The following is a 12,212-nucleotide window of genomic DNA, read 5'->3' as shown; positions in this document are numbered from 1 at the left end:
TATAGGAAATGAAGCCGGGATGGTTTATATTGAAATGATTAAGAATAGATTTTGAAGTAGAATTACCTGGCTTCAACTGTTGGTTCTGCCAGTGACTATCCTAGTAGTCTTATGTAAGTTTCTTGACTTCGTGTGCCTCAGTTTCCTGATCTGTAAAATGGTAGAATTGTAGTAATTACTTCATAGGTTTACTTCATAAAGAAATCCTTGGAAAGAATCCAACATCGATTCCCTGACCACTGTCAAGGTAGGAGGCGAAGGCTGCTGTTTTTCCATCTGTCAAGCAAGAAGGCAAAGGGCCTCTAGGCTTTAGGGAGAGATTTTAAAAATAAACTACTTCCTGTAAAGTACTTCAGAGAAAAAAATGCTAGTTAATGTCAGATTTGGTATGTAACGTGTGTGAAATTTTAAGCCAAGGAAATTGTGGGTTGGGTTAAAAAAGAAATTAAAACTGTGGTTGTGATCGTGCTTTAGTATGTGCTCCCTGGCCCAGAGGACGTCTGCATATACAAACAAACATACCTTCTCTCTCCAGGTTGCAATGGTTCAGTTCACTGATGACCCCAGGACAGAATTTAAACTAAACTCTTACAAAACCAAAGAGACTCTTCTTGATGCAATTAAACATATCTCATACAAAGGAGGAAATACAAAAACAGGTAAGACCAAAAGTAATTAATTCTTACTAATTACTGAAATGACTTCTTTTTGAAGCATTATAATATGAATTTTTTTAAGAAAAGATTTTTCATCGATTTAAGAACTTTGTTCCTACCCTTCCATCTCCAGCAACACAAAAGTGGGAGGGAATGAAATTGAACTGTCGCCGTCCTTTGTTTCAGGAAAAGCAATTAAACATGTACGAGACACCTTGTTTACTGCAGAGGCAGGAATCAGAAGAGGTATCCCAAAGGTCATCGTGGTTATAACTGATGGGAGGTCACAAGATGATGTGACCAAAATCTCCAGGGAGATGCAGTCAGATGGTAAGTTTTACATAGACAAGCAACAGTGCCTACCAATAATACTCTTAGCATTGTTGTTTTCTGAATACAAATTTAGAAGCTACATCAGCACAACTTAAATGTTTCAAAATCTTAATATTAACTGGACCATGCGATTTTTAAAGTACTTTCCAGATTACAAATCTATTATTTTGCTGTATCTTCTCTAATACTTCCGTTACATACTGGATGCCCTCTGTAAGAAACGCCATCAAACAAGGGCAATACTATAAAAAGGACTATCATGAAGGGCCAGGGAGGGAACCGGATCACAGAAACTCCTCAGTCTCAGCACCACCCCCAGTCTGTAAGATGGAGACTGCAGAATGTGAAGATTACATTGCATAAGATCTTCACAGCGAAGACTAGTTTCATATTTATTTACCAAGCATTGAACTGTGAACCACCTCAGGCTTCTAAGCCTATTAATGTCTCAGTTTCTACTTTTGGAAAAAAAAAAAACTGAAATAAAGTTTCTTTATTTCAACCACACTTTATCCCACCAATACTGAAATAATTATTAAAAATACACAAACATGAAGATGTTTCTCAAATAGTAACTATTTTGTTTCAAGCACTGGCTCTCTTAAGCTTCTTTAAAATGGAAAATTTCTTTAGGGGATGATGGGTTATTAATCATATAGTGAATTATGTGTATCCAGAATTCTGATGAACTGTAAAGAATTATCCACCCCCACTGGCCCTCCTAAATAAACATATTTTAAACATTTGGACGTGTCTTAAGTTGCATTGTTTGTTTTTGGTGCAATTTAAAGTAATCAGGCATCGGTTCCCCTTCCACCACAGGCTACAGCATTTTTGCAGTCGGTGTGGCTGATGCCGATTACTCGGAGTTGGTTAGCATTGGCAGTAAGCCCAGTGCCCGGCACGTCTTCTTTGTGGATGACTTCGACGCCTTTAAGAAAATTGAAGATGAGTTGATTACTTTTGTCTGCGAAACCGCATCAGCAAGTTAGTGCTTTGGAATTTGCACTTAACATGGCTTAAAGGCTGAGAAATTTATACCAGTTAAATAATGAGTCTTATCCCGATCTGAAGAAAGCATATTGACTTGGAGTGCTGTTTGTTATGCAGACATTTCGTTTTGTGGTTTTGAGCATTTGGAAGTAAACCTTACCTCCTCCAAGTTTAGGGTTTTAGGCTGATAAACCTAAGAAGATGAGATTCTGTTTCAAAGCAACTCTGTTAAACAGCTGTAGCAGATAGTTTTCAAGAATGCGTTAAGACTGCTCATCAGTGTAACACATTAGAAGTGAGACTTCTCGCAACGTCTGTTCTCAAGTGACCACCATGGATTTTAATAGATCCAGGAGAGGAGAAGGGAGCTGTGACCCTTTGGGGTTTTTTAAATAATGTATATATATGTCATTTTTAATTTCTTCTTGGAATTGTCCTAGGATGCAAGCTTCTAAACATGGATTTAAATTGTGTGTGTGTGTGTGTGTGTGTGTGTGTGGAGGGGAGGTAATTAGGTTTGTCTATTTGTTTATTTATTCAGTGGAGGTACTTGGAGATTGAACTCAGGACCTTGTGCATGCTAAGCACGCACTCTACCACTGGGCTATTACCCCACCCCTGTGACCCTTTAGTTTTAATAGAAGTGAGAGCCTTTCAGTCTTTAGGAGTCCACAGAAAGCCATAGCCACATCTGGTTTGAATTCCCTCCATAATTGACCTCCACAAAAATTATGTTAGCTTCCTGTTTTCTGGACAAGAGAAGAATATTTTCGAAAAATATCTAAATTAGGGTTTTATTTTGTTTGTTTTCTTTCCCAGCCTGCCCACTGGTGCATAAGGATGGCATGGATCTTGCAGGTATGCAGTGTACCAAATTTTCCAAATGCAAATATATTAAAAATTCCCATTTGGGTTCCAGATTTTTTTTTAATCCTTAATAGACCAATTTTGAAATTTAAAATCCTGAAGTGACTATTCTCTCTCTCTCCCTCTCTCTCTTTTTTAAGGATTTAAGATGATGGAAATGTTTGGTTTGGTTGAAAAGGATTTTTCATCAGTGAACGGGGTTTCTATGGAGCCTGGTACCTTCAATGTGTATCCTTGTTACCAACTTCACAAAGATGCCCTGGTTTCCCAGCCAACCAAGTATGTTTTCATTGCAAGATACTAAAGCCAATTATTGTTTATATCTCAATGTGAAAATGGTGTCAACTTGAAATATGTTGTAATAGTTCCCAGCAGGATTTTCCGTGATGAATAGAGCAGATATTTAAATTTCTTTAAAAACATTAGACTCACATAATGCTGGTTGAACTTTAATATCTATTCATCTGAGAAAATATGTCAAGGTAGTTAATACTTACATAGCACTACCATATACCAGGCAGTGTTCTAAACGCATGTGTATAGTAACTCACTCAAACCTCCCAACAACTCTATGAAGTAGAGTCATTTATTATCTCAGTTTTGCAAATAATGGAACTAAAGCACAAAGAAGCTGAATGACTTGAATGAGATCACATAGTTTGTTAAGGACCATCCTGGGATTTGCACGTGGCAATCGGGCCCCAGAGCCCACCACACCCTGGGTCATTTTATGCAGTGCTATGAATTCAGATGGCTTTTATCTTTGAGAAGTCACAACAGCAACTCCAAGTACTTTATGTAAAAATCACATTATCTAGTCATTCTACAGTCTATGATGCACATAGGGATTTCTGCGGTCATTTTCAGCAGTTCTGAAGACACCAGAGGTACTTGAGAATACAAATTAGGAATTCCTGGTTTGAGGGGTCATCTCTCAAGATGTCATCAACTACTTTACATTCCAAATCAACATTTGTTTTTGTCTCAAGATACCTTCAGTATTTGCATGTGAAACATCTTCCATGTCTGAATCTTGTAGTGTGCACGTGTGCGTGAACAAGTTGGGGAGATCATATTCGAGTATTAAATTCATCTGTCCAATTTATAAACTAGTTGCTTTTCCATCTTCTTCCAAAATACTGTCTGTTGAATTCAAACCTATTACAGTATATGTGGCTTTAGATAAAGCAAACATCTAATGTTACCTTTTGACAGATTTTTTTTTTACACTGTCAAGTGATGAATATTAAAATGGATATTTGGAAATCGTTCCTACAGACCTAGCCTAAAATGAGAATTGGCAAAGGGAACATCTGTTCCTACTCCACTGCAATTGTTCACCCAGTCAGCAGTGCCCTCCACTCTGCTAAACCCAGTCATTGCTTCCCAGCCCTTATCTCAATCGACCTGTCACCAGCATCTGCATTCACTCTCCTCCTTGGGCTTCTGGGACACACTCTGTCTTGAGTTTCCATTACAGGCTGTTCCTTTTCAGTGCTGGCTCCTCTTTTGTCCTCCTCCTCTTTATGTTGGAGGAACCAGGACTCACTGAAGACCTCCTTGTTTACTCTGTCTATATCTGATCCCTAGTGATCTTCTCAGTTGCATAGTGTTGAGCCCTGTATACATGCCAGGGACTCCAAAATGGTACTTCCAGTCCACCCATTTCCCCAAATTTAGACCTGCATATCCAACTGCTTTCTAGATGTCTCTATTTGGATGTCTCATGGGCATTTCATACTTCATAGGTTCAATATCACATCCCTGATCCTCCCTCCAGAGCTAGCTTCACCCTAAACCTTTTTCATCTTAATGACAAATACATCTCACGAGTTTCTTAGGCCAAAATCCCGACTCCTTTCTTTCTCTCATGCCCTAAATCCATCTACTAAGGAATGCTGTTGTCTCTGCCCTCCCACCACCTCCATTGTCCTCACCCTGATGTGAGCCACCTCTTCCCTACGTCACTGCAGCAGCCTCCTCAGTGGTCTTCCTGCTGCTCCCCTTGCTTTCTTAGAGTTTGTCCTGCAAGTAGCAGTCAGAATGATTTTTTTTTTAACTATAAATTAGATCATGTCACTTCAAAATCTGCCGGTGATTCTCCATTCCTCTTGGAATAAAAGTCAAAGTTCTTGAATGGCCGAAGAGCCCTGCCTTATCTGGGTAGCTATGGTCTCTTTGATTTCACCTCTTGTCTCTTTTAGCCAGTTCTCAAAATACACCAGGCACACCCCACTAGAGTTAGTCTTTGTGCTGGCTGGATGTCTTCATCTCCTGTGGGTTTTTCTTCAAATACTGCCTTCTCAATGAACCTTTGCTCCAATGTAACCTTTTCAGTGAGCCTTCTAAGTGAAGCCAACACTGATGACTTTAATCAAAATTGCACAATAGAGCATTCTGGCATTCCCAATCCCTGTTATGCTGCCCCTTTTTCTGTTGTTGTCTTTTGATAGGATAGCACTTACCATCTTCTAATATACTATATCATTCTCCCTGCTAAATTTAAGTGCTGGTACAAGAGTAGAATCCTTGTCAGTTTTATTCGCTGATGTGTCTCAAATACCTGGTAATAGGCACTCAACAAATATTGAATAAAGGAATGAATAAATAAATATTTAATGTATGCAAATCAAACTTTCATTTTAAAATTCATGCTCAATTCCCACATATTCACAAATTTATCCATTTAATTAATAAATATTATGAATCTCCTTTATATGTAAAAGACCATATTTGTTGCTTGAGGGAAACATTTTGAAGTATATAAATGAGCCACTTAATTGTTAGAGAGATGAGGTGGTGTAGCAGGCTGGGTTCCCTAGGAAGCGGATCCAGAGGGGGAGAACAGAGTGCGGGAAGTTGATGAGACTGTGTTCTTGTGGAAGGAAACAGAAGGAAGTGAGATGGGGCAAAGGAGAGAAGCCATGCTGTGAAGCAGTCTCAGTAAAAGCTTCAGTTGGCCTCAGTTGACAGGAGTTCTGAAAATGGAGCTATCTCCTTTAGAATGAGAGACTCTGGTCCTTATATCCCCTCAAAGACCAGTCATTGAAAAGAGGTGTCATTAAAAACTAGGCATGACCTTGGGAGAGGCATCTCTCTTCCACTGAGGCAAGTCTGAGAGCTGTCTGCAGACATCACTCCCAGTAGCAGGAGTAATTCTTAATTCTTGAAGGTGGCTCTGGATGGTGCATCACTGCACACAGCACAGCCAGGAATGCAACTAACTACAACATGTGGTAGAAAGTGACTGAGTTAAGTTTTATAAAAGGACTGTAGATAAACATTATTTATAATATTAAAACTTGAAACTACTTTAATGTTTAAGTCAGATAAATAATGGACTAGCCAAACAAGAGGTTGTACAGACATTAAATATCATGCTGTTGAAAAGTATTTAAGGATATATGAAATGTATAGTAAACAGTGCTAAGAAAAGAAAGGGAGAAAACATATAAATTGGACAAATACTTACATTCTTTAAAGACTGGAGGGAAATTCATGACAGCAACACAGTGGTCACTTCTGAATGGGATTAATGGTGGTCTGTTCATTTTTTCTTTTCTGTTTTTCAATTCTTATATGATGACAGTGTATTTGCTTTTATTAAACACTTTTATAAATAACCTCTTGAAGAGGTAAACAATAAAATACACTCTTTGCTTTCCATTTTCAGATATTTACATCCAGAAGGATTGCCCTCTGACTACACGATCAGTTTTCTTTTCCGGATTCTTCCTGACACTCCAGAGGAACCATTTGCTCTTTGGGAGATTTTAAATAAAAATTCTGATCCATTGGTTGGAGTCATTTTAGATAGTAAGTATATTTATTTATAAAACAGTTGCTCATATGTGTATGAGTAATGTATATGCGTGCCAACTTCCCTCTTTTGTGTGTACTGTAGAGTAATTCACTTATTTTAAGACATTTGGAAATACTAATAATGAATTACGGTTCGTTCGTTTATCTACTCATTCTTGCAGCAAATATTCATTGAGTTCCTACTGTGTGCCAGCACTAGGCTCTGGGACTCAGTAGTGAGCAAGGTGGAGAGATAATTCCTGAGACAGCAGGAAGAGCAAGATTGATGTGGGGGAGGAATCAGCCAGAGGGGTGGGGTCAGAAGTCACTTTTCATACATGGATATGATAAGTGTAAGATGCCTCTTTTGGGTTATTGGACCTGATTCCAACATGTGTGTTGGCGGGTGAGGGATGGAGGAAAGGCTTCTCACACAACACCAAGCAGTTCGTGGACACCAGCAGGGTATCTGAGAATTCAACTCAGATCTGACACTGTTTATCCAGAGGTAGTGTCAGATTCCACAGGTTGAGGGCTCATTCCTACGGGACTGTTCCCCTGCTGCTCCCCCTCCATTTCAGCCACCAGTGGCAAGCTTAGCCTATTACCAGCTATGAATTGGAGGTTCCAACAACCCCCTCCAACTCAGGATGTCAATCACAAATCCAGTAGTTCTGACTGACAGTCTATAAATCAGAGATTCCCACAAATTCCTCCTCTGGTTTGATTCATTTAGTAAATTACTAGAGTGGCTCACAGAATTCAAAGAAGCATTTTGCTATCTAGATTACCAGTTTACTATAAAAGGATATAGCTCAGGAACAGCCAGATGGAAGAGATATATAGAGCAGGGCATGGGAAAGGGGTGTGGAGCTTCCATGTCCTCTCCAAGCCCTCTAATCTCCCAGCACCTCCCCATGTGTTCACCAAACTGGAAGCTCTCTGAACCCCATCCTTCTGGACTGTTATGGAGGCTTCATTACATAGGAATGATTGATTAAGTAACTGGCCGTTGCCAATTAAACTCAGTCTCCGACCCCTCTCCCCTCCCTAGAAGTTGTGGAGAGGGGAGGTGGGACTGACAGTTCTAACCCTCTAATCTTGAGTGGTTCTCCTGGCAACCAACCCTTCATCCTTAGGTTACCTAAGGGATTTCTAAAAGCCACCTTATTAACGTAACAAAAGACACATTTATTGCTCTTACCGCAGGAAATTCCAAGGGTCTTAGGAGCTGTGAGGCAGGAACCATAGACAAAGACCAAGTATATATGAGAAATATATTTTGCTCATCTGAGTAACAAATAAATATTTCTTACAAATCACAATATTGCAATGCCACTTTCATATCCCAGGAAAAAATATCAGATTGGCAGCAGCGTATTTTGGGAAGAATTCTGGGATGGAGTTTTATATGTGTGATGCATAAGCCCTAATACTGGGTGAGATCATCTAGAGAGTGAGTTTAGAAAAGAAAGAGATTGGTTCTGAAGAATGAGAAATTCCATTGTTTGGAGGTTGGAAAGTTGAAGGGGAAACAATAAAGGAAACTTCTTAACCTTATGGTCTTGGATGTCACAAATGATGATCACTTAAGAGAATTATCAAGTTTTTGGTTAATGTCCCTGAGTTTTCTAAATATATTTTTAGTTTAGGATTCCAGTCAAGCTGGGAACCAAAATTGGTGGCTATTGTTAGGTACTAACTCAAAAGTTTGGATAAGGAAAGCATTTTAAGCTTATTTCCAACTAGTCTTTACTAAAGGACTTTTCAGAACATGGAAATAAATCAACAACTAAACATTGTGAAAACATTTGCATTGATATTGAAACTAAGGGAAAGCTGTAGATTAAAAAGATATAGGTTGTTAACTCCATTTATACCCAGGACTTGAAGACAAAGAAATCTCTTGAAATGATTAATACTTATTTGCTCTTTTTGAAAACATAATGAAAAATTAAATTGTAACCTAGGAATGAATTAGTGAGAAAAATATACCTTTTTTTTGTAATAAAATACTCCTTGTAATATGAAGTACTCAAGATTAGAAAGGTTTTGTCACCGAACTCAGGTCCGGCTGCTCACTGCTCGAAAGTCAGTAGGAGAGGCAAGTATTGGTAAGAATGAGAACAGTTGCTTTAATTAGAAAGCTGGCAATCTGAGGAGAAGGCAGACTCATGTCCCAAAACAAACTCTGAAGAGTCTGCTCAGCCATACAAGATCTTAAAGGGAAAGGGGAAATAATCTCAGTTAATCAGTTAGATGGGGGATCAGACTTGTGACCATCTCCCACTGCATGCAGGCTTGTCAACTCCTCATCATCTTTCTTTAGATGCTATCTTGTTTATACAGTTTGTTCAAGAGACTACTAAAAGGGAAGCTAGGGAAAAGAACTAGTCATCTATTAATTCTTTATTCTTCATTTCTACTTCTTTGATCTATGGAAACAACCAACAGGTTAGGCAAGGTATTGTATGATCAAAAGATTTGAAAGGTACGCTTGGGCTGGAGATGAGTAGAGTGTGAGGGTGCCTGGTTTAAGGTTAGTTACAATATAGCTTTGCTGAAGTGACAAGACAAACAGGGCCTTCTGCAAAGAGCTCTTTCCTGAAAAGAACTCTTGCCTGCCAAAAGCTGCTTATAGTTTTTGTCTAGTTGTTTGTTTGTTCATAATAAAAGACACATTGTAATATCACTATTTTGAGGTGGGGTAAGTTACACGTCCTGGGAAACTTGGTTTGTCCAGTGATTAATAAAGCCAAGGATCTGTTATTTATGTCTTAATATTTGATGAACTTCATTCTTCCTTTTTGTCTGCCTGTACTTCCAACTTCAGACAGCCATCTCCTGAAAGGGTGTTGGGGGTGAGAGTAAATAGGCAAGGAAGTATAGAGGAAGGGTATCTGTAGGGGTCCTTGCCTCATCTTCACTATGGCCAATTGAAAGCCTGGGGCAACCCAAGGACTGTAGATCATTTCCTCACCTCCTCATCATTTTATCCTAAACACAGCCTCAAAACAAAGGTTACGTCATTTTCAGTCATGAGTTGACTTTTAGAAAAATTACTCACCCACTTTAATACTTTCTAAAATGTTCTCATTTTCCTTTGCTTGATTAGATGGTGGGAAAACTCTAACATATTTCAACTATGACTACAGTGGGGATTTTCAAACTGTTACTTTTGAAGGACCTGAAATTAGGAAAATTTTCTATGGAAGCTTTCACAAGGTAAGTGATACCTTATATACATATATCCTTTATTATGTTTGCTGTAGGTAAAGCAACAGAGAAATGTAAAAAGAATTCCATACAGCTTTGGGCCTCATGTTTCAACTGGACCAGGAATTGCCTGAGGAGCTTGGTAACAATGCCCAGAGATTCTGATTTGGTAGTTCTGGGATGAGGCCCTAAAATGTACATTTTTAGCAGGTACCCCAGGAGATATTGACAGTGTCAGGAGGAAGACATTTTTCTCTACCCCTTTAGGTTCTTCTGGGTGATCTAAGAATTAAATTGACATGAGACAGATTAATGGGAGAAAACTCAAACAAAAGTTTAATAACATTTATACATGGAAGAGACCCAGGAAAACTGAGTAACTCACTAAAATAGCCAAAACCCTCACCTTTAATAATACTATCTTCAGCTTAAGACAAAAGAGGATCTTGTAGGTTGTGGCTTGGGACTTCAGATAGGAGGAAGGCAAGTCACACAGAGATGGAAAAGCAAATGCTTGATAAATAAATAAATGTTGCTAGGTTCATGCAGAGACAATAGGACACAGTGTGGACTCTGCTTTTTAGACCCTGCCTAGATTTTCCCCCACCACACCTAGCCCTTCTTCTTTGCAGACATCTCTGGTGATAGCTCTGTTCCAGAAACAAGCCCTCTGTCTAAATTGTTTTACACAGTTAGAAAGAAGGTCAAAGTTTCAGGAAGAAGAGTCTCTTGGGCCTTGATTATTTGCAGCTTGAAATAATCCACATACCAAAGAGATATTTTGGCGTGGCAAATTTTGGTCCCCTACAATAGAAGTGGTCCAGGTTTCTACTTTGAGGAACGATGTAGTAAAGGGTACTGTATTATTAAGCAGATAGTTGTTTACAATTTGCTACATCTGTGTGATATAGGGAGGACTGCTGGTCTACCTGCCTACCAACATAGATAAAGTACAATCAGCCAAATCATATTGAAATATGAAGACAGATTGCACTGAGACTTTTATGTATGTACAGACAACCCAGCGCTGCCATCATATAAGCTACCCTTTGGAAGAATTTTGTAAAACCTGATTAGTTGTTTTGATTCTAACCTGGCACTTGTGGTAGAACTCTGTCCCTTAACATTTCACATCTCTGAAATACTTAATTTTGGTGATCACTGGAGTAGACATGCTTCCTTCTAACATTTACTGTTTCCTTTGTGTTTAGTGAATAATCACACTGATTTCTGGCCTGTTAAGGAATGCAACACCAAGACTGTCCGGAGAGCAAAACATTTACTAGGTGGTGCTGCGAAAAGCCTTGCCTCTTAACCTCACCCTTCTTGTCCTGTCAGGGGGAGGGAAGGGATACCACACAGTTGTCTTCATCTTGGCTTCGTCTCCTGACCTAGAATGTGGTCAGATCTGTCTAATTTACACAACTTTGCTACTTTCTGGGGTTTTGAATACCACAACTGCATAAGAACAATTGCATAACAAAATTCTTACTCTTATTTTTTGCATCAGAAAAGTTGCACAAAAATTTTTTTTCCTAGTTTCATACGACTATATAACCAGAAGTACAATGCATCTTACAAACACATGAGATTCAAGTGATTTATTAGTTCATGGTTCCAAATTGTCCCGTGAGAATTTCTTTGGAGTTACTGTCCTTTATTTATCAACTTCTTCTAGACATGATTCTTTTCTTGGTTAGGCAGAGTCAACTGCAAAGTAGTCAAGAAATATTACAGGGGAAATGAAAAGCATGTGAGATTTCATCAGTGTTTGCTTTAAAAAACACACTGATATAGGCATGAACATGTCATTCTTATTCCAGACACTCCTTCATGAATCTTAGGTAAATGTTAAGCTTTACTTATCTTACTAGAAAAACTCAAAGACTAAGGCTAATTGAAAATTGGTTTCAAATTTATATACCTTCAAGTTTTTTAAAGTTGTTTGAGGAAAATCCTTCCTTCATTTTGTTAAGTGTTAGCAAAGCCAAACAACCAAACAAACAAAGTAAAGGCTTATCATATAACAAACTGCTTTATTAACAGATTGATGAATGGAAAATATTGATGCATATTCAATTGGTAGAGATCAAATTTGATTTTTTAATAAACTTATATTACAATTGAATCACTACTTTACCCTAATTTCTCATTGATTTTTCCATTGGCTTTACTTTTTTACACTTTGGATGTGCAGTGTGGCCCCAAGGTGTCTTTCAAAAAAGTTAATAATGACATAAATTGAACCTTAAGTGCAACCAAAGAAGCAGAATATATTTTAAAACCTTTCAATGTCTCCTTTTGTCAAGCAAAAACTGTTTTATTTTTAATATGTGAATAATCTCC

At 38.4% G+C, this 12,212-nt stretch overlaps 1 protein-coding gene across 3 annotated transcripts in view; it reads left to right on the top strand.

Annotated features, from left to right (window-relative positions):
* COL14A1 (collagen type XIV alpha 1 chain) overlaps nucleotides 1-12,212 on the top strand; it is a 184,338-nt gene that overhangs the window by 100,622 nt on the left and 71,504 nt on the right. For all 3 annotated transcript variants that reach the window (XM_014560694.2, XM_014560692.2, XM_014560695.2), the window contains exons 27-33: nucleotides 536-659; nucleotides 843-986; nucleotides 1,812-1,976; nucleotides 2,802-2,840; nucleotides 2,990-3,128; nucleotides 6,523-6,665; nucleotides 9,766-9,875. In XM_014560694.2, the coding sequence (XP_014416180.1) occupies nucleotides 536-659; nucleotides 843-986; nucleotides 1,812-1,976; nucleotides 2,802-2,840; nucleotides 2,990-3,128; nucleotides 6,523-6,665; nucleotides 9,766-9,875 (864 nt within the window). The remainder of the gene's footprint in view (nucleotides 1-535; nucleotides 660-842; nucleotides 987-1,811; nucleotides 1,977-2,801; nucleotides 2,841-2,989; nucleotides 3,129-6,522; nucleotides 6,666-9,765; nucleotides 9,876-12,212) is intronic.

Source organism: Camelus ferus, chromosome 25 (genome assembly GCF_009834535.1).
Source record: "Camelus ferus isolate YT-003-E chromosome 25, BCGSAC_Cfer_1.0, whole genome shotgun sequence".
Taxonomy (NCBI): domain Eukaryota; kingdom Metazoa; phylum Chordata; class Mammalia; order Artiodactyla; family Camelidae; genus Camelus; species Camelus ferus.
Note: the sequence above shows the minus strand (reverse complement) of the source record. Positions and strands in the feature narration are given on the sequence as shown.